Source organism: Macrobrachium nipponense, chromosome 44, assembly GCF_015104395.2.
Source record: "Macrobrachium nipponense isolate FS-2020 chromosome 44, ASM1510439v2, whole genome shotgun sequence".
Lineage (NCBI taxonomy): Eukaryota > Metazoa > Arthropoda > Malacostraca > Decapoda > Palaemonidae > Macrobrachium > Macrobrachium nipponense.
The window spans coordinates 51,561,954-51,581,468 of record NC_087221.1 but is presented as its reverse complement, the minus strand read 5'-3'; the positions used below and the strand labels follow the sequence as shown (position 1 = coordinate 51,581,468).

Sequence of the window (19,515 nt, the reverse complement as noted above, 5' to 3'; positions counted from 1 at the left end):
AATATGTAATCCTTCCTCCATTTAGTGTTAATACATCCCTTTGTGCATTCCATACACTGCTATATAATAACTTCTAACATTAATACTGTATCTGACCTGTGCAATGTTTCAGCCCATATGATAAACTGAAACTGTAAAAAAGGTTTTGCTTGAGCACACAGTGGATAGCATGCATCTTCTTTTCATATTCACTGACAACAGTAACCAAGACATATATATACACACACCATAATAAGTGACATGAAATATATAGACTTCTAACATAAACTAACAGAAGATTAAAATATTTTCTTACTCACCAGTCTAAATGTTAGATTTTGACCCAATTCTGGGTGCTGAGTTATTTTATCTAAATTGGCGGCAATAACAATCAAATCTCTGCCATCAACTAAACCAGCTGCAACTAGCTCAGATGCTACACCTTCTGAGGTATCTCTCCCTACCGTGAACTCAAATCTTATATCATTGAGTTCTCTCTTCTGGTTCCTGAAATAATGAACAATATATTACACAAATGATAAAAAGGCCAATTCTAGGCTTAATCTGAGTAAAAACTTTTATTTTTGTTATGAATATGAAATCAAAGTTTCAGTCTTGTGTGTTGTTTAAATTCTGAAGAGTCAAAGCCTTCTTACCTTACTCTTAGCACCAAGTTAATAGGATCACCCTCAACAGAAACCTGTTGCTGGACGGGAGGGGCAATATATCCCCCGGTTCCTTCAGGTACACCAATTACCTGAGGTACACTTGCTATGGGAACAATTTGAGGCATACCCTGTGGTAAGACCTGCTGTACACCTTGGGGCATTGCAGTACCTAGAGGTAAGCTTGTAGGGACTCCTTGTGCAACTGGTGCTGCCATTAAAGGTTGTACGATGCCTGTCATGGACAACATATTTGGAATCTGTTGAAAAGAAACTTTAATTAAAAATCAAGGTCTGAAAATGATAAGTATAGTTTTTATTTTAAAACAAACAGAAGCAATCTTGGATGTATTATATACCAACACTGCACCCAGTGATGTGCTGAAATAAAAGAACATTCCTAGAATTTTCAATTTTTCATTTGTGCATATTTTTTTGAAAACCAATCAAAAGGTCATAAATTAGGCAAATGAGTAAAGAACAGAAAAAACTATATACAGTAGAGACCCGGTTCACGACCGTATTAGAACTCGACATAATCGGATTTCGCCACTAAATTTCCAATAAACTTTGTATCTGTTTTCAACCAAAAAACCAGTTTCCGACCCCCGACCATATGATGTTTGTAAACAAAACTGTTTCCGCCAGCCGCCGCTAGTTGGCGTCATCCAGTGCTACCAAATGTAGCATAATTTCATGTTTTTTAGCATAATTTGACCCAAGAATTGGAGCTTAGCATAATTTCTTTCACACTTAGGGTTCTAGTACAATTTTAGAATGTATTTTCACTAAAATTTTAAATAAAATGCAGAAAATTCCTCAATTTCATACACAGCTATAGTGAATGTATCTTCAAGTGAAATTGCCTCAAAAGCAGCACTAACAAATGAGTTAATTGCTAAGTTTGAACCCAACTAAGGAATGTTAAATTTTGTGAATATAAATAAATACCCACAGTGGCATGACAAACGATCAGTAAAGTGTTAATAATGTTTTTTCTTCATGAGTAAAGAATTACTTTTTTTCCTTTTTTAAGTTTTAGTTTTATTTTTTTCAGTAGTTATCAAAATTTTTATTATGTCTGAAGTGATTTTCACACAATTTTCAAGTATTTATTCATTGTGTATGTGATCTGTTAAAGAAAAATAGTGTTTCAGTGGCATGATAATGATCAAGTAATAAGTACGTATGTTTTTCTTCTTGAGTAGAGACTGGTTTGTTTGTTTACCTTTTTTTTTAGTTTTAATTTTTCAGTAAATATCAGTAAATAACAATATGTTATATTTTAAGTAATTTTCACACATTTTCAAGTATTTATTAATTGTTTATGTGACCTGTTAAAGAAAAATGGTTCTGAGTAGCATGATAATGATGCAGTAATAAGTAAAATTTTTCTTCACATTTGTATGTGTGATCTTCACACATTTGTCAAATAGTATAATAGTGATTGCATATCAAATAGTGTACTAGTGATTGCGTATGTGATCTATTAAAGAAAAATGGTGTTTTATTACGAGTTTCCTAACATGTAAAGATTATCAAATTATTAGTTATAATATTGTCTGTTCGTCACTTTGTATCATTTCACCTAATATATAAATGTTTTAAATTTCCATTACATCGTTGTTTTAGCTCAAATGTATTAGAGAAATGAGATAATGATAGATTAATAGCATAATTCTGGCACAAAATTGCACCATATTTGGCATAAATTCTTGCTTGGACTGACTAGCATAATTTAGCAAAACGGTTGGTAACACTGGTGACGCCACTCGGCATTGTTTAAAGTCCGCAACTAATGTTTACAAACATTCAAACATGTGTCGTGTCTTGTACACCTTGCGCGCATTTCGTTTGCTTTTTCGGTGGTATCAACTCTATACGCAGTTACCTTTTGATTCATCATGGGTCCCAACATTACTACTGGCTATCTATTAAAACCTTTTGCTATTGTTAATCTCTGAAATAATGGAAAAGTGTTTACATGGCATTTGCGTTTTCCTTCTTCAAAATGTTTCCATCATTTCCAACTCCAAAATAAACCTTAAGTTTCGTCTATCCTCTCCTCTGCATGAAAATGATGAGCGAAAAAAAGATTTAATCAAGCACCCTTGCTTGATTTTTTTTTCAAGCGTAGACATATTCTAAAATCATGCTCACACTTGAGGCGCGCGTTTCAGTACCAAATGCAATACGTACTTAAGTGTTAGGTTTGGAGTGAAGGCAATGTTATGTATGTAGGTTACATGTGCGGTTCGGTAGCGAATGCAATCTTTAAGCTTTGTTAAGCTTGCCGGTAAAGAAGAAGTTAGTCATAGCTTATATCAGAGAAGCCACTATGCCATATTAAGTGCGTAGTAATTAAGAAATTAAGAAGAATCTTTTATGTCGTACTGTAATACATCAATGTTTACTGTAAGATTTGGTAGTGAAACCAGTTACATACGTAACATGTTTGGTTCGGTAGCAACGCAATCTAAGCTTTTTAAGCGTGCCAGTAAAGAAGAGGTTAGCCTTAGGTTAACTCAGAATCCGCTACGGTATACATTAATTATAGAAATTAAGTAGATTCTTTTATGTCTACTGTAAAAATACGTCATTGTTTACGTGTGAGATTTGGTAGTGAAACCACTGTCACATACGTAACGTGTGCCGTTCGGTAGCGAACGCGATCTTAATCTTTGTTAAGCTTGCTGGTAAAGAGGAGGTTAGCCTTAGCTTAATCAGAGAAGCCGCTATGGTATAGAATAATTATAGAAATTAAGACTATTCTTTTATGTCTACTGTAAAAAGACGTCAATGTTTACGTATGAGGTCTGGTAGTGACACAGTTTACATATGCAACGCGTTTAACGCAATCTGTATGATTCATTTATAAGCCTCCTCGTAAAAAAAAAAAAAAAAAAAAAAAAAAAAAAAAAAAAAAAAAAAAAAAGGGGATTAGAGAGAGAGAGAGAGAGAGAGAGAGAGAGACGAGAGAGAGAGAGAGAGAGAGAGCGAGGATGAGAGATGAGAGAGAGAGAGAGAGAGGTTAACTTGATATTTAACTCAAGAGATGCTGGTACGTAATGGTATAGCAATTAAAGACATTAAGAAGATTCTTTTACTTATACGTACGTATATATGTACCATGCAGTACCATAATAATTGTCAAAGTCCAATAAGCTTGAAACCAGCCCTGATATTGGACAATTTGCCGTAAAAGACGCACTTTTTTTATAAGGACATTTATGAAACAAAATCGTTAGTATCGTAACATTACATTTACTGAAAGATAATTTTCAAGCGATTTTGTATACAGTATTGCAGTCAACTCCGTAAAAGATTTACCATAAATTAATATCGAATGTAAACGTTTCTAGGCTTATAGCGAGATATGGTTTTTTTAGTACCATAGTCCCGATATAAACCACCAGGGCTGCGCTATGGTTTGTTTACATCCTTAAATGCTGACTTACTGTAGGCAAATTTTTGCAAGTTTTTGATAAATATAAATTGGGTTTAATTTTAATAGTTTATTAATTTACTGTAATAATTAGACTTGCTTTTCAATGTTTTTTATTATGTTAGCAACACGTTTTATGCCTACCCACTACACTACGTTCTACTTACTATTTACCTAGGTAGCCTATGGCGCTTGGTCAACAATCGGTTGGACGCAGGCTAGTTTTCTTTTATACTGTATATTATACATTTATAATTATAAATATACGTTTAACATGATATTTATTTAACTTTTAACTTATTTAGTTGTAATTTACATGTAATGTATTGTATAAAAAGGCAAGGTTAGGGTAATAACTGATGGTCAAGAACGGATTAATCCATTTTCAGTTATTTCTTATGGGAACACTTGATTCAGTTTTCGAAATAATCAAATTTCGACGCTCCCTCTGGAACGAATTATCGTCGAGAACCGAGGCTCTACTGTACTGGTAAATATATAGTAATCTCCCTATTATTTGCTCTTCCAAAATATGCACTGCAAATAATATTTTTTTCAATCTATTATTATTATTATTTCATTAGATGCTTAATATAATGTAGCAGGCTGTATTCTGGTGACCAGCATACTTCATTATGAAAGATAGCTTACCCAGACCATCAAACTAAAATCTGAACTCTCATCCCTGTGCAAAACTATTTTAAATTTTACTTTAAATACCTTATATTTCATGGTGTTATATGTACCACAGTCAAGAGGTGGATACCATTACTTAAATTTGTGGGTCACAAAACTGAGGGAAAAACTGAGGCACTCACCTGCTGTGGTATAACCCCAACAGGAGTTTGTGGAGGAATCTGCTGCATGGCATACTGTTGAGGAGGTACTGGCTGACCCTGTGAATGGATGGGGACCATAGGCTGTTGTTGTACTGGTACCTGGGGTGTCATGACTTGTGGCTGATACTGTGGAGGATAGCCTTGTTGTGCTATGGACTGGGGATACTGCGCTACCATTTGCGGCTGATACTGAGGTTGCTGCATTTGTTGGTGGGGAGGAACTGGTTGTATTAAAGGAGCTGTTGCTGGCTGCTGCTGTTGCTGCTGCTGCTGCTGCTGCTGTTGCTGCTGCTGTTGTTGCTGCTGTTGTTGCTGCTGTTGCTGCTGATGCTGCTGTGTCTGGGTAGGTACCATTGGACTTGGATGGGTTGGAGTTTGTTGTGTGGGTTGAGGTTGAGGTTGGGGAACTTCATTTGAAGGGGGATGCTGTTGCTCAGGCTGTGATGACTGATTGGAATCAGGCTGAGGCTCTGTAGTAGGCTTGTCAGACCCACTTTCTAAACTGCTAGTTGAAGCCTGATCTCCCTAAACACAAAAGCAAAAAAACAAAAAAAAAAAAGATAAATACTTTTTCCTACTTACCTAGTTTAAAATATATGTACTACCATGAAGCAGATCATTTTCATATCACCACACTATGGACAACCACAATTCCCCATAAAATACAAATAAATACAAATGATATTCTGCAAGTTAAAGAAAACAGAACCAGGAAAATTAGATGAAAACACCACTCAAACAGGGATTAACTTGTGGTGCATTAGGGAAATGGATCAATTAAGCAATATCTGGTGGGAAAATGTAAAATATTATTACAAAATCAACATGCTTTTAAATCTCCAATATGCTTTGTAATAAGTCGTTTCTTCTGTCCTACATAGGGCTGATACTCAGAGAGGGTTTCTGCAACTTGACCTTAAAAAAAAGAATTATCCATGCAAGACAACAAACAACAACAAATTAAATTTGAAATTTAAAACACCTTTAAAATGGATTTAAAATATATCTGAAAGATGCTTTTCATAAACAACTAATGGCAAGATTCTAAAATGACTGATTTTTATAACATTTGTCCTTGTACACTTACAAGGTTATTGTAAAAATTAATAATTCACTGACAAACTCCTCCAATCAGAATCCAGAGACAAAGTTTTTCATTTTATGAATATGATATTGTTATGATACAATAAAGTTTGTTCATACTTACCTGGCAGATATATATATAGCTGTATTTTCTGAAGTCCGACAGAATTTTAAAAACTTCCGACACACGCAGTGGTCGGCCAGGTGGTTAGTACCCATTCCCGCCGCTGGGAGGCGGGTATCAGGAACCATTCCCATTTTCTATTCATAATTTTTATTTCCACTGTCCCCTGAGGGGAGGTGGGTGGGTACTTGATTATATATATCTGCCAGGTAAGTATGAACAAACTTTATTGTATCATAACAATATCATTTTGTTCATGAAACTTACCTGTCAGATATATATATAGTTGAATCCCACCTTTGGAGGTGGGAAGGGACAGAATAGAAGGATTTTGGGAAACAAATGCATGCAGATGATTTACATCTTGGTTCCACCTGTTAGCATAGCTGGCTTCGTGGTTACTGCCACGTAAGTCTGCTTGTGCTACTAGAGTTTGCCAGCGAGGTAGAGACCTATATAGCTGTGCACTCCAGATGATCTGTCAACAGGGGCGAGACCACTAGACCATATTGACCATACCATGAGGGCTAAGAAGTAAAAAAATATATATATATATAAATATATATATCACCACCTGACCAACCTAGCCAAAGTTAAGGTGTGTTAACTAAGGCTTAAGAGTTAAGAAAAGAAGTCGCCGTTGTCGGCGACTCAACAACTAAATTAAGAGCTCTTCCTAACCATTTTCTACAGGATAGGATGAGTGGTACTTCTTGCCCCCAAGATTGTGTCTGCAGACACGTATGGCCCTAGCGAGCAGCAGATCTCATATGCCATCTTCACATCTCGCAGGGAGTGTGAAGTGAACACAGAGTTGCTTCGCTAAAACATGGTACTCAGGATGTTGCTGAGTGCCATGCTCTGTTGAAATGCTTCCGAGGCCGCGCCCTCACCTCGTGAGCATTCAGATAAAAGATTTCAAATCTTTGTGCAAACACAATGAAGGAGCATTTTTGAAAGAACTCCTTAACACTAAAGCCAGGCTGTTCTTCGATATGGGCAAGTCTGGTCTTTTTCGGAACACTGCAGATTGCCCGATTGACTTCGACTTTCTTGAGTTTTATGTAGATAAAACTTGAGAGACCCGACAGGGCACAGGACTCTCTCTGGCTCCTGCCCACTAACTTGTGCCATCCTTGCTTCCAAGCTCCTGGCCCAAGGACAAAACGGGCTACCATTCTTAGGCCACAACGGAAGGGTTAGAGAGCACACCGCCTTGTGTTCTCTAAAGCCAAAACTTGTGACGATGGCTTAAAATCTCACTAACCCTCTTTGTCGTATCTAGGGTGGTTAGAAGAAGGCCTTCCTGATCACATGCAAGAAGTTAACAGGTAGGAGAGGTTCGAATGCTTTGACATCAAGAACTTCAGACTACGTCTAAGTTCCATATTGAAAGCTTCGATCTGGACATGCACAGTCAGTCCGTCTGTACTAAAGTCAGGTGACCGACCAGTTGACCAGTCAGACGAATCAAGGACAGCAAGGCTGTACCCTGAAGACCATAAGGCACTATTCTTCGCTGAAGGATGAGTGTCTGGACTGCCTGGGCGATTCAATCTAAGCAAACCTTGGGGGTGTATCAACGCAACCCAACGTCGTCAGCGAATCAACTCCTGACTCGAGCTTCTGGTGCCAGGAGAAAGGAGCGAGGAGCAAAAAGGCGATTCAGTCCCGAAGGAAGAATGCCTGACAGTCCAACCTGGTCTCATGTTACACAATCATCGGGGGTGTATAAACGCAACCGACTTCGTCAACAAGAAACTCAGGGCTACTATATGTCGCCTGATCTCGCCACGAGTGTCTGACTCCGAGAAAACAGGTGAGACAAAAAGTAGATGGTGAGCGAGGTTCGAGATTCCACAGAACTCAAAGATCGTGAAGGGCTTTGTTGTTTGACAGACGCAAATCTCTGAGCTCAAAGGCCGTCAACAACATATTTGTCATATTTGCGTATTCTTTAATAGTTATGACTGCCAGCTTATCCCATTCTCAGACAGAAATGGAAAGACGGTAATCTTATTCCTGTCAACATCTCAATAGCCTGAACGTAGTCAAGACTCAGAGCGGAGAGGTTATAGGTACCTTTCGAGTTAGAGTAGACCGACTCTCTCGGAAAAGGTCCTTGGAAAGTGAACTAGGAAGTATGTGACCTCTGTGAATCCAGGATCCATGAAGGCCAACATGGGGCGATCAGCGTCATTGTCGCTCCCTGTGACGTCATAAATCCTCTTATTACATTTCCTAAGCGATTGAAAAAAGGGGGAAAAGAGACTAAATATCCATCCCGTTCAATATCATAGATGGCATTTAATGGTACCGATCCCGGATCGAGAATAAGGGAGCAGAGAATAAGAAGCCTCTTCGTCCTCAACATATCGAAGAGAAGAATGAAAGGGCGTCCCTAAAGTCTCAACTCTCAACTTACTTCTAAAGAAAGATTCCACTCGGAAGTCAATAGTTGCTACCGTCGATCGAGACGATTCGTACGGACTTTTGCAATCCGGTAACGAACCTCTAGAGGATCGTTACATTCTACGCCTGTTGTTATAATAGGCTTTCTCGTAAACTCGAACAGGGACCGAGAGAAGATACTTCTTAAGATATGAGAGAGCTGTGGAATATCAGAGTTGATCTGGACCACTGGTTACCAAAAACTCGTACGAGGGACTGGAGGGACTACCGAATCGCTTTTACTTCTTTCAGATTAAGATCCAGGACATCTGAAACCCTATCCAGATGTCCGGCACCTTCTTTCTATCACCTCAGGTGATAAAACGCACTGAGAGATGTTCAGAATCATTCCTAGATCTTGAATAATATTTCAGTTTCCCGGTAGGAAAAAACTGTGGTCTGAATTGCAGTCTATTCGGGGAAACAAACTTCTTCAGGAAGAAATGGTCCCCAGCAAGCTCATCCATTCCCTCCCCGAGTATGCTTACTTCCCTAATAAGTCTGCGCTTTGCCTAAGCAGAGCATATAAAAGTGCAATGTTGCGGTAGACTCGTAGTTCTATACCGTGCGGTAACGAGCACCGAAAGGATTAAGAGATAAAAAAAACTCTGTTGAACATAGTAAGGCAAAACGAATGCAACGTTTATTCATTCACGTAAGAAATCCCCTCAATCTTAGGCTAAAGTCCGTGATTGTAGGGCAGAGTTACAGTTAGTCAGTCAATCCCGCAGGAGACGTGTAACCGCCAGCACAGAGATACGGTTAGTCAGTCAATCCCGCAGGAGAGATAGACGTAACCTACGGCGCATGACAGCGCCCGATCTGTTACTGGCTCGGTTGGACTGGAGGACAGACACAGCATGACAGCAGCAGCCAGCAGCTTACGAACGTCGTCTCTTAACTTTATGTCTGGGTTGCCAGCTACCCTATTCTACGAAGAAATAGGTCCGTTATTTTTTTGAGCCGAAAAGACTCTCAAGCTGGTATATTTAAGCGAAACAGAAAACGAAATAAATATATAGATGCGTTTGTGTCGTCAGAACACTACCATACAACGGTAAAAGATAAATCGGAAACTCCTGGAAGGCTGCAGGGAGTAACGATTAAATGTCCTTAAAATAGACAATAGACCTCTCGGTTGCCATCCGAAGAGGTAACTACAGCAAGCGTATATGACTTGAACCAACCAGAAGTAAAATAACGCAAGGCAAAATATGAAATTATATCACAATAAAGTTTGTTCATACTTACCTGGCAGACATATATATAGCTGAATTCGGAAATACAGCTACATACATATCTGACAGGCAAGTTTCATGAACAAAACTTAAGAGAATCGAAGCAGTCAGCTCAAGCGTCTTATGTTACTGGACATAAGCGTTCATTGACGTAGTCTACAAGTCTATTTCTTGTACGAGTCTGCGAATGACGAATGAGAGCTCTTCCGAATCTTGTCAATAAGAGCTTATTCGCTTATGCAATATCAAGTTAAAGAGATGTTTTGTCAATGAGAACTAACCCATTTACGGGACAAAGAGATATTTTGTCAATGAGGGGATACCCACTTACTTGACAAAACGAAAGTATATTGTCAATGGGGGAAAGTCACTGAATTGACAAAACGTAATCCAGGGAGTCAAGCATTTAATTTTTTCGATTCCCGTCTCAAACGAGGAAGGGGCAAGAATCCTGTTTTAAGAGACTGGGCTTACGGCAGGTAGAACGACGATGTTCAATTCGGCAGCGTAGTCCCGACTAGAAACTAACAAAATCTATCATCTGAAAAACCCTTTCAGATGGGCTAAAAAGCTTGCAAAATTATCCTGGGAAGAGGAAGAAACTCTCCAACCAGCTTCCTCTCCCGTATCACAACTAATGCTTGCTAAAGCTTAAAATTTATTGGCAGTTATGGCAAAGGAAGTCCTGTCTTGCGCTTTCCTGAAGAGCGTCCTTTTTGATGAGTGCCTTTGCAAGAATCCCACTGAACGTTGCCGAGAGTCCTGACGTGCAGGACATCGAGCCTTACATAACCCGTAACTGCCTTATCGCAAAGTCTTGACTGCGGTAGTGGCAACTTAAATTTATTGGCCGAATGGCAAAGGTTGCGGTAGAGCAAACGAGATCTTCCCTTGAGCTTTCCTTAACTCCATCCACCTATGCGAAAAGCAATATTAATTGACAGAGACCTCTTGAATTCACGAAACCCTATGTCTTGCTGGGTTTCGAAGAAGAAGTTGTCTGTTCACTTTAAACTTACTCCGAAGCACTGCCTACTTCACATTCTTTGCAGGTGAGGTAGAAGGTATCACCGGAGGTGGGTAGAGGTAAACATTCTTTAGGACATATCTGAAACAAAAAAGAGCTTGAAGAGTTCAACAGAAACGTTCAGCCAGGCGACACACCTGGCGTGCGCTGGTGCGCTCAGCGTCCACTGGCGCACGCGGCGTCACTGGCGCATCGCGTCTCGGCGTCCACTGGAACGCGCTCAGCGTCCACTGGAGCGCGCTCGGCGGGGTCCACTGGAGCACGCTCGGCGTCCACTGGCGCGCACTTGGCGTGCACCCGCGCGCGCCTGGAGTCCATCCGAGCGTCCCGGGCGTCCGCTCTCAAAAGCTTCCTGCTACTATGTTCTTTTACGTATTTCTCGGTGGAAAGACGGACACGAGTTCAGGCGACGTTCCGCCTTCTTACTTCTCACTGAAACGCATAACGAGAGAGAGAGAGAGAGGACGTGAAGCGTCCTCTTCTATAAAGCTTCTATTTAGAGGGCGCGAGTCCTTCCGAAAGCTCCAACCCCTGGCATGGGGAGGACGCTTCGGAGGACGAGAAGCAATCTTTCAGGATTCGTGCACGCGCACGCACTTTGGCAGTCTGGGGATTTTCATCAGAAACTGCGAAGGCACGCCAGATCGGTGGGGGTTCCTTGTAACCCTCCTTAGGCTTTCGACATGCTCCCTCCCCGGGTCCTGGGAGTCAAGCAGAGGTCCCGGCCTAGAGGCGAACGAGGCGATCTGACGCACCCTCCACTACACAAGGGGTATCACTGCACTTCTGCACTTCACTTTTACTCTCTAAAGCAAGCACTTTCGATTCTAAGATACGAATCGAAAGAGTATCAGAGAAATGGGTAATTCCTCTACAGACACTGCTTAGGGCCCGAAGGCAACACTGCAGGGTTAGGAGTAACAATTACAGAAGTAGCACTTCACAGCAATGAAGGAGAGCGAGCACCTCTCGTAGACATATTCATAGCCCGTAGGCATACTACAGGGTTAGGCAAAATAAAGTCTACAGGAAGGTTAGCAGGTTCACTACCCTGACTTGTTACTGATTAATTGCGTACATACCGAATCATACGTCTTCCTTACGGAATTAGACATGTTACTCATAATTGCGTACATACGAATCATACGTCTTCCTTACGGAATAGACAAAGTCTCACTCCTTACATGACAAATCTCAACAAAGAAGCAAGACCCATACCCCTCGTACATACCAAGTGCGGATCTACCGAAGCTTTCGGTAGCCACACCCTATCTTTGCAGACAACCCCGTCTGAAACTAGCCTAACTAGATTCAGATATTTTATGCAAAAATGAATCAAATTCAAATCAATTTAAGATAGCGTATGCCTAGCCACAAATCCCACAAATCCAAGTAAATAAATCAAAAGACAATTAGGATACTTAGCGGCAATGAAGTTTCCAAAATCCTAAGACGGAGGTACTGAAAACAGGTGTTTTCAGCACCAGCGACAGAAAAATTATGAATAGAAAATGGGAATGGTTCTGATACCCGCCTCCAGCGGCGGGAATGGGTACTAACCACCTGGCCGACCACTGCGTGTGTCGGAAGTTTTTTAAAATTCTGTCGGACTTCAGAAAATACAGCTATAATATATATCTGACAGGTAAGTTTCATGAACAAACAATGTTTTAATATTCTGTATTTCTATGGCAGAAACAAGTTTATCATGAAACATGTTACATTAACAAAATCATACATGTACTTTTAACGGATAACTTATTCATTAAAATTCTTACCCCAGGCAAAGTATTAATCTCTAGTGACATCATTAAATTACTGTATACATTGATATGAAGTTAATTCAATCAGTACTATTTTTTTTTTTATGTGAAAGAATCTGCATTGTGCCTGGACAGAATTTATTGGTTCAAAGCCACAAGGTTACACAATGAAACATGTACTCTACTTTCCTAAGAAATTTCTACAATTATAAAATAGAAAATATGTTAAAAGCTGAAAGATAAAACTAATGAATTTGATGTGAAAAATGTTCAAGCACATATTCATAATCTACATCGTTTAGCAATGGTTTCAAACACAGTTCAGATATTCAATTACAGTCCATACTTTGTAAAGTTTAAAGTATTGAAAAATAAGAAAACACACCATAAAGTTTCAAAAATCTCAATAACCTTTTGAGGACTTGGGATGATGCAAATCACACAAGCATAACCACCATTAAGGAAAAACTCTTGAAACATGTGCAGACACACAAAGGGAAAAAGAATGAACTTTAAAAAGTTAGGCATAACCAAGGAATTGGTAACTTGCATTTGAAATGAAAAAAATATTAGAGATCTGTATGTAATCAGGATACAAAAAATAATTCTACTTGTCCAAGTGACAATTCTTACCAAACGAAACCTACATGTTTAATATGAGAAACATTAGCAGCAGGAGCTGAATTAATTTTGTTGTCAGCAGGAGAATTATTCTTGGAAGTAGCATTGGGTTTCTGAAATTGTTAAGTGAATGGATGAAGTTGACCCTCAAAACAAACACCATGCTAAAATTTGGAAGTTTTTCATCTTGCATGACAAAATCTTTTCTTTCTCCCTTTATATACTGTACCTTGCCATGACAAAATCTTTTTCTTTCTCCCTTATATACTGTACATCTTAAAAATTTTAAGGAATTCAAAAATATCCATGAATGGATTATTATGCACTACACTGTATTAGGCAATACAACAAATCTCTTTTTTAAAACACTGCTGCTAATCATTTTTATTGGCACTGGAGTATTGCTTGTTTGGAAAGTAACTATTATTTCTAAGAATTTCCAGTAATATACACAAAATGTTGCAATCATTTCATTGATATTTACTACTTTCTACAAAGACTATGCAGAACACATAATATCACACTATAAAGTTGCCCTCATGAAAATTAGCTCTAAATAATTCACTTAGAATTTTAAAAATTTCTAGAATACATATACAACATGTTTAACATGATTATCCTTGAAAAATGTCATGACCAGTTAAAAGTCTGAAGAACTAATCCAACCAAGTAACTAATGAATCCTAATTTTACTTACATCTTCATCCTTGTCTCCTTCTTCATCACTGGACCAGACCCAGTCGCCACTCTGTGTTCTATGTAACCGACCAGATGTACCTGGTTGCCGTCCACGACTTTGCTACAAAGACAATTTCATTGTTACTTCCAAATGCTAATTTTCTAAAGAAACCCTGACTGACAAAAGTAACAAGCAAATTCTTTTTCATGTTGTAAAGTCATAAAAATTTGAAGATGGAATTTTGGTTACTTTTAAAAACTTATGAACACCATAAATGAAGACCACTGCAAACTTCCCAAATACACCTCCTGCAAGTTGACAGCCCACTAAATCAAAATTTTATTTAAAATACAAACATAATACAATACTATTGGACTACATTTACATTCATAACCTATACTTGAAATCTCTACAAAACACAAAAACAGTAAGATGTGTTCCTTCCCACATAAGTGTTTCATATTCCCACATAAGTGTTTCATATTACGTACATGGAATCTCTAAGATTCATCACAAAAGCAACACATTCCCTGGAAGACTTTCATACACTTTTATTTATTGCTTTTACATGCAATTCAACAAAATAAAAACATGAGTTTAAAAGTAAAATGTCTGTTCCTGAATACTCTTGGAAAAAAGTGCCATCATGTAGATAAGAATGTTTAAACAGACAGGGCTGGGTAAAACTTACCATTGGAAATAATGAATGGTATAAGCAATAAAAAAACACCACAGTTATCTGGGAAATGACCTAACTAAATAATATGATTCAGTGAATTTAGTTGGCCCATGCATGGACCTGTAATTATATCAAATTCTAAAACTATAAAACACTGCCATTTTCAAAGGTGAAATCCTGGTTCACTTCAAGTGTAAGGTTCTTGAGAAATCATTACTGATTTTATAAATCTTTCCATGGCCTTTCAAAAGGGTATCTCTAAGTAAATTGTGTTGCAATTTAGTTATATCAATGACATTTTCATCTTTGGATGTCAAACTTTGACCATTCTTGTAGTCTGGTCTTCTGACCAAATTTAGCTCCAGGGAATAAACTCATTATTTTTTAGGTTGGGGGGAAAAAAAACCTGCTACTCTGGTTTTATCGAAAAAATGATCTTATCAAGTTGCTACAGGTATTTTTAAGGAGACTGAGGAACACTGAAGTCTATAAAATGGTTTTTCTATCCTTAACTTTTTGTTAGCTACATACAGCACTAAATCCTTTGAAATTACAAAAAAATTATACATTACTGTACTTGCAAACTTCTAACTGATCAAAATCATACCCTTCAACTTTGGGATCTGGAAACATAATTGATCTGTGTATTGTCCGTTTATATTTTATGCATAAAAATTTAATACACATATGGCTTTGCAGCTTTAAAGTTTATCATTATAGTTTTGAAATTGCTTTGTTATTTAAAATTATGTCTTGTTCTGGCAGTATACTGTCCATTCCAAAGTCTACATATCAATAACTCTTGTAGTCTGAAATGAGCATTATACAACAAGAATTATTCTTTACACTTTTCTACAATTGCTACATGTTTCTTGATGAGGATATAAGGGCAACTTCAATATCTGCAAGGGATTTTTTCAATTTTCATCCTATGTCAACCTTCATGTGATACACCAATAGTTCATCAACAGAGGTGCTTTTAAAAGAGAATTCTGTTACAACATTTGCAACAAACATGGCTTAGCTCATGGCCATTAGTTTTACACCTAATAAACCTTTTTAAAGTATCTGCAATAGTCTTAATACACAAACCTTATCTTAGAAGAGAATAACCACTCATAAATTGAATATCAAATTTTGGATACGCAATATGCAAATGAAATGTCCTTTAATGTAGACCCCACACTTGTGATGATAGCAATAGTGCCACATGCTTTAGATCTTTTATTGTTGTTCATTGCTAGAATACTTGTCTCCTGTTTAAACACCTAGATCCTCCCAGGACCTTTGCAGATCACGATTACCTAAACAAAATGGAGCAAAGTGGTCGTTTCCCTTTTCTTGACAAGGGTAATTATGATTTTGAGCATTGTTTTAAGATACCCAACGGGTCCATCTTTTATATACTATACTTTAACAGAGTAGAAAAAGTGGGTGCCAGTCATTTTGCAGAAGACAGCATTTACTTTCTCTTGTAGTGTCACACCGTCTAGTGTCAGAGGTCTCTTATACCATACAAAGTAAAGCTGTGGGACAGCCTTCCTGGGAGTGTGATAAATGTTAATGCATCTCATTATGTAGTATGTTTACAGTATATTTATGTTTACTTTTATTTTTATTTATATATTACTTGGCCTTTCTATGGTTCTCTTGCATACCACCATAAAGTTCATATCTTAAAAAATGATATTAACACATAAGATTTGGATATTGCTCCGATTTCATCAAAAGTACCCTTAAGTTTAGAAGGGAAGCTCAGGTTAAAAGCAATGGATCATCTCAAGTTGGAGGCATTGGAGCGGCTCAATGCTTGGTAATGGATTGCCACTGGTTCTCAGAAATGGAGTGGCTCAAGTCCTTACAAGAGGAAAGAATTACTGGAGTGGGTTTGGAGCAGGACTGGAGCAGCATGGATTCTTTGAATGGAACAGCTTGGGTCACTAGAGCAGCTCAGGTCCTACTTAAGTCTAACAACTTAGGTTCTTTGAAGAGAAACAGCGGGGTTCTCGAGATTGAGCACTGGAACATTTGCTACCACAACCTCCCTGATCTTTCCAAATGGCCACATGTGGCAATCACAAGGTTTGCTGTCTCATCCAGAGGTTGTATCAAGAGCCATCCCACAAGTGGCTCCAAGAATGAATCTGGTCATAGCTCCATGTGAAGCGTCTGCTAAATTGCATGCATACTGAATAATCAGTGGAAAAGATAATCTCCGAAGCTTATGTGAAGAAATATTGTCTCTGTTAGTGATGTGGAAAAAGCAGCCTTGGCAATCAAGTTATGCAAGTGCTGTTGCTTATCTCTTACACAACAGATAACAGAGAAAAAATACTGCAAGTTTTCTATCTGCAAAAATGGAAAACTCAAAGGAGCAGAGGTGACAAAAGTGGCGGGTGATGGAGCCCCATTGCATTGCAACTCTGGACTGAGGCACTAGCATGGCTTGGCATGGAGTGGATGAAAAGTCCATCTCACATCATCTTTGGAGAGGTGCTCCTGAAGTTGACAAAAATGCACTGGAACAGCTCAAAGATCTCTTTGGACCAGGGAATCAGGAGAAAGACGGGGCCAATCTTGGAAGAAAGGCAGAAATCAGGCAAGTATATCTGTCCCCAACAAACAGAATGCCAATCAAGAGGGTCCAACCATACAGGCATTCCACAACTCAGCTGGTATACCATGGAAACACCCTACATTTACATTAGTAGAAATATTAAAGTAAAAGTGTGAAAAAAAAAAAAAGGGGGGGGGGGGGGGCATTCCTTCACAGTCCTAAGCAGTTAAGAATATTGTGCTCTTGAGCACAGACAAACAAAGAACAGAGTTGGATTAATAACTGTAATTACACAGTACTTGCATTTCCCTTAGGAGAATTTTTCTCAAGGGCATTCATAACAAAATGGGGACTATGCTATGGATAGCAAAGCACATGTCTTTCACTGTAAAAGCACTTGAAGAAAAATATGGGTAAACCCATAAGGTTTCCAGATAATCAATAACAGGTTTTTTTTTAAATTAGATAAAACCTGCAACAGTTCTAATTTCATTAATGCAGATTGTTTTATTTTGAAAGGTGCCCCAGTGAATCTACAAGGAAGGTAGGTTTGGAACCAACAATGCTTACTACCCTGTAAACCTTTATGTTAGTACTGAATATCTTCTCCAGTTTTACTGCCTATCTTTTATGGATTGAGTGGAATGTAAAATTTAGACCAAGGGCCAAGCGCTGTGACCTACGAGGTTATTCAGCACTGAAAGGGAAAGTGAAAGTAAAAAGGTAGTATTAATGGTGTAACAAGAGGAAAACCTCGCAGTTGCACTATAAAACAATTGTTAGCAGAGGGGGCAAGTACGATAAAGAGAATATGAATGGAGGTACAGTTAAAGGAATGAAAGGGGTTGCAGCTAGGAACCGAAGGGACTATGCAAAGAACCTGAAGTAATACCTACTAGTGCACCACATGAGGTGCACTGACAGCACTGACCCCTCCCCCCCCACCTCCCCCCATAGGGACCTATCTTTTACAGACCATTGTGTATGAAATCTTTTTTAGCATAGATGTGTTTATGTTTGGACATTAAGCATTAAAAATGGGGTGAGGGAGTTGGATTATCATGCTTATAGGGTTCTAAACTGGCCATGGCCATGTCTTCTGTCTATGTAAATGTCTCTGCTGAAATAACTTCTAACTGGCATGTCACTTACTTCTAAGTTTACTGTATTGTACAAAATATAATTAAAACATCAAGATGTAAGGGTATGGATGGGTCACCACTTCCATCTTGTACAAATTTACTTGGAAAAAAGCTGCAATGCATATCAGTCAATTACAAACTGTATCAAGACTTCATACACTCTTGCAAGGAATTTGCTATCTCAAAGCACAATCACACAGCAAATCAGTCAATTACAAACTGTATCAAGACTTCATACACACTTGCAAGGAATTTGCAATCTCAAAAGCACAATCACACAGCAAACCAAGCCATGCACCTTATATTTTGTGAATGGTGAGAGTTTCCCTTAAGACTTTTCTCTTCCCCTGTAAGTTGGCTGCCTTCAACCAAATTTCAATTGCCATTGGCCTTCACGATAAAGGCAAGCCAAAGCCTCTCAATACGGTGAATTATGATTGAGTTAATTGAATCAAGGGCTTACACATACACATGTATGTTAGATATGGGAACTGTTCAGCACTGTTTTGAGCAGAGGATCATCTTCCACCATATACTATATGGTTTATGGCAACTGATGCTTTCTATGCAACAGATGCTTGCTTTCAAGGACAAGGTACAGTCTTATATCACATTTGAAGAGGCAAGGCATCTACTGCAATTGCCAATTTACATTTTCTAATACCATACCTAAAAATGATACCAGAGTGAATAGTTTTTATATGCTTTATTTCCAATAAAGTAACCCCAAAATAGATGTTTGTGCTAAATCATCATTAGTTTTAATCTTCAAAGAACAAATGTGGAAGTACTGAAAAGTTTTTTTACAGAAATTATGTATTAGTCTAAATGTTTTTTAAACATTACAAACTTAAGATAATGTACCCCACAACCAGTTTTACTAAATACTAAAGTTTCTTACAATATACTCTGGACAATTTCAAGATGCTTTGCTAAACTGACCTTGCAGAGATGGGCAGGTATTAGTTTTAGCTGTGCAGAGTGAGATGAGTTGGGAGTGGGTGCTACTAGTAGTGTGTTTAAGTACTGGACATAAAATAGTCAACTTGCATGCAGCATATCTTTCTTATATGGCCTTTTGTATTTGCTCCTGGTCTCAATATCTGTGACTGATATAGCCTTGTGCATTTAATGTGATTGTGCTATCTGAATTATTTCACATTTATATATAATCCATATAACCTCTAAATGATTTCTTGAAACTGTAAACACAATGGTTTTCT

General features: G+C 38.3%; 1 protein-coding gene across 17 annotated transcripts in view; it reads right to left on the bottom strand.

Annotated features, from left to right (window-relative positions):
- LOC135204360 (serine/threonine-protein kinase OSR1-like) overlaps positions 1-19,515 on the bottom strand; it is a 368,965-nt gene that overhangs the window by 9,685 nt on the left and 339,765 nt on the right. For 15 of the 17 annotated variants that reach the window (XM_064234579.1, XM_064234571.1, XM_064234574.1 and 12 more), the window contains 5 exons: positions 13,933-14,034; positions 13,262-13,348; positions 4,908-5,453; positions 636-904; positions 300-486 (listed from right to left, as the gene is read on the bottom strand). In XM_064234579.1, coding sequence (XP_064090649.1) covers positions 300-486; positions 636-904; positions 4,908-5,453; positions 13,262-13,348; positions 13,933-14,034 — 1,191 coding nt within the window. The remainder of the gene's footprint in view (positions 1-299; positions 487-635; positions 905-4,907; positions 5,454-13,261; positions 13,349-13,932; positions 14,035-19,515) is intronic. The other 2 variants (XM_064234575.1, XM_064234577.1) reach the window with 1 other exon arrangement.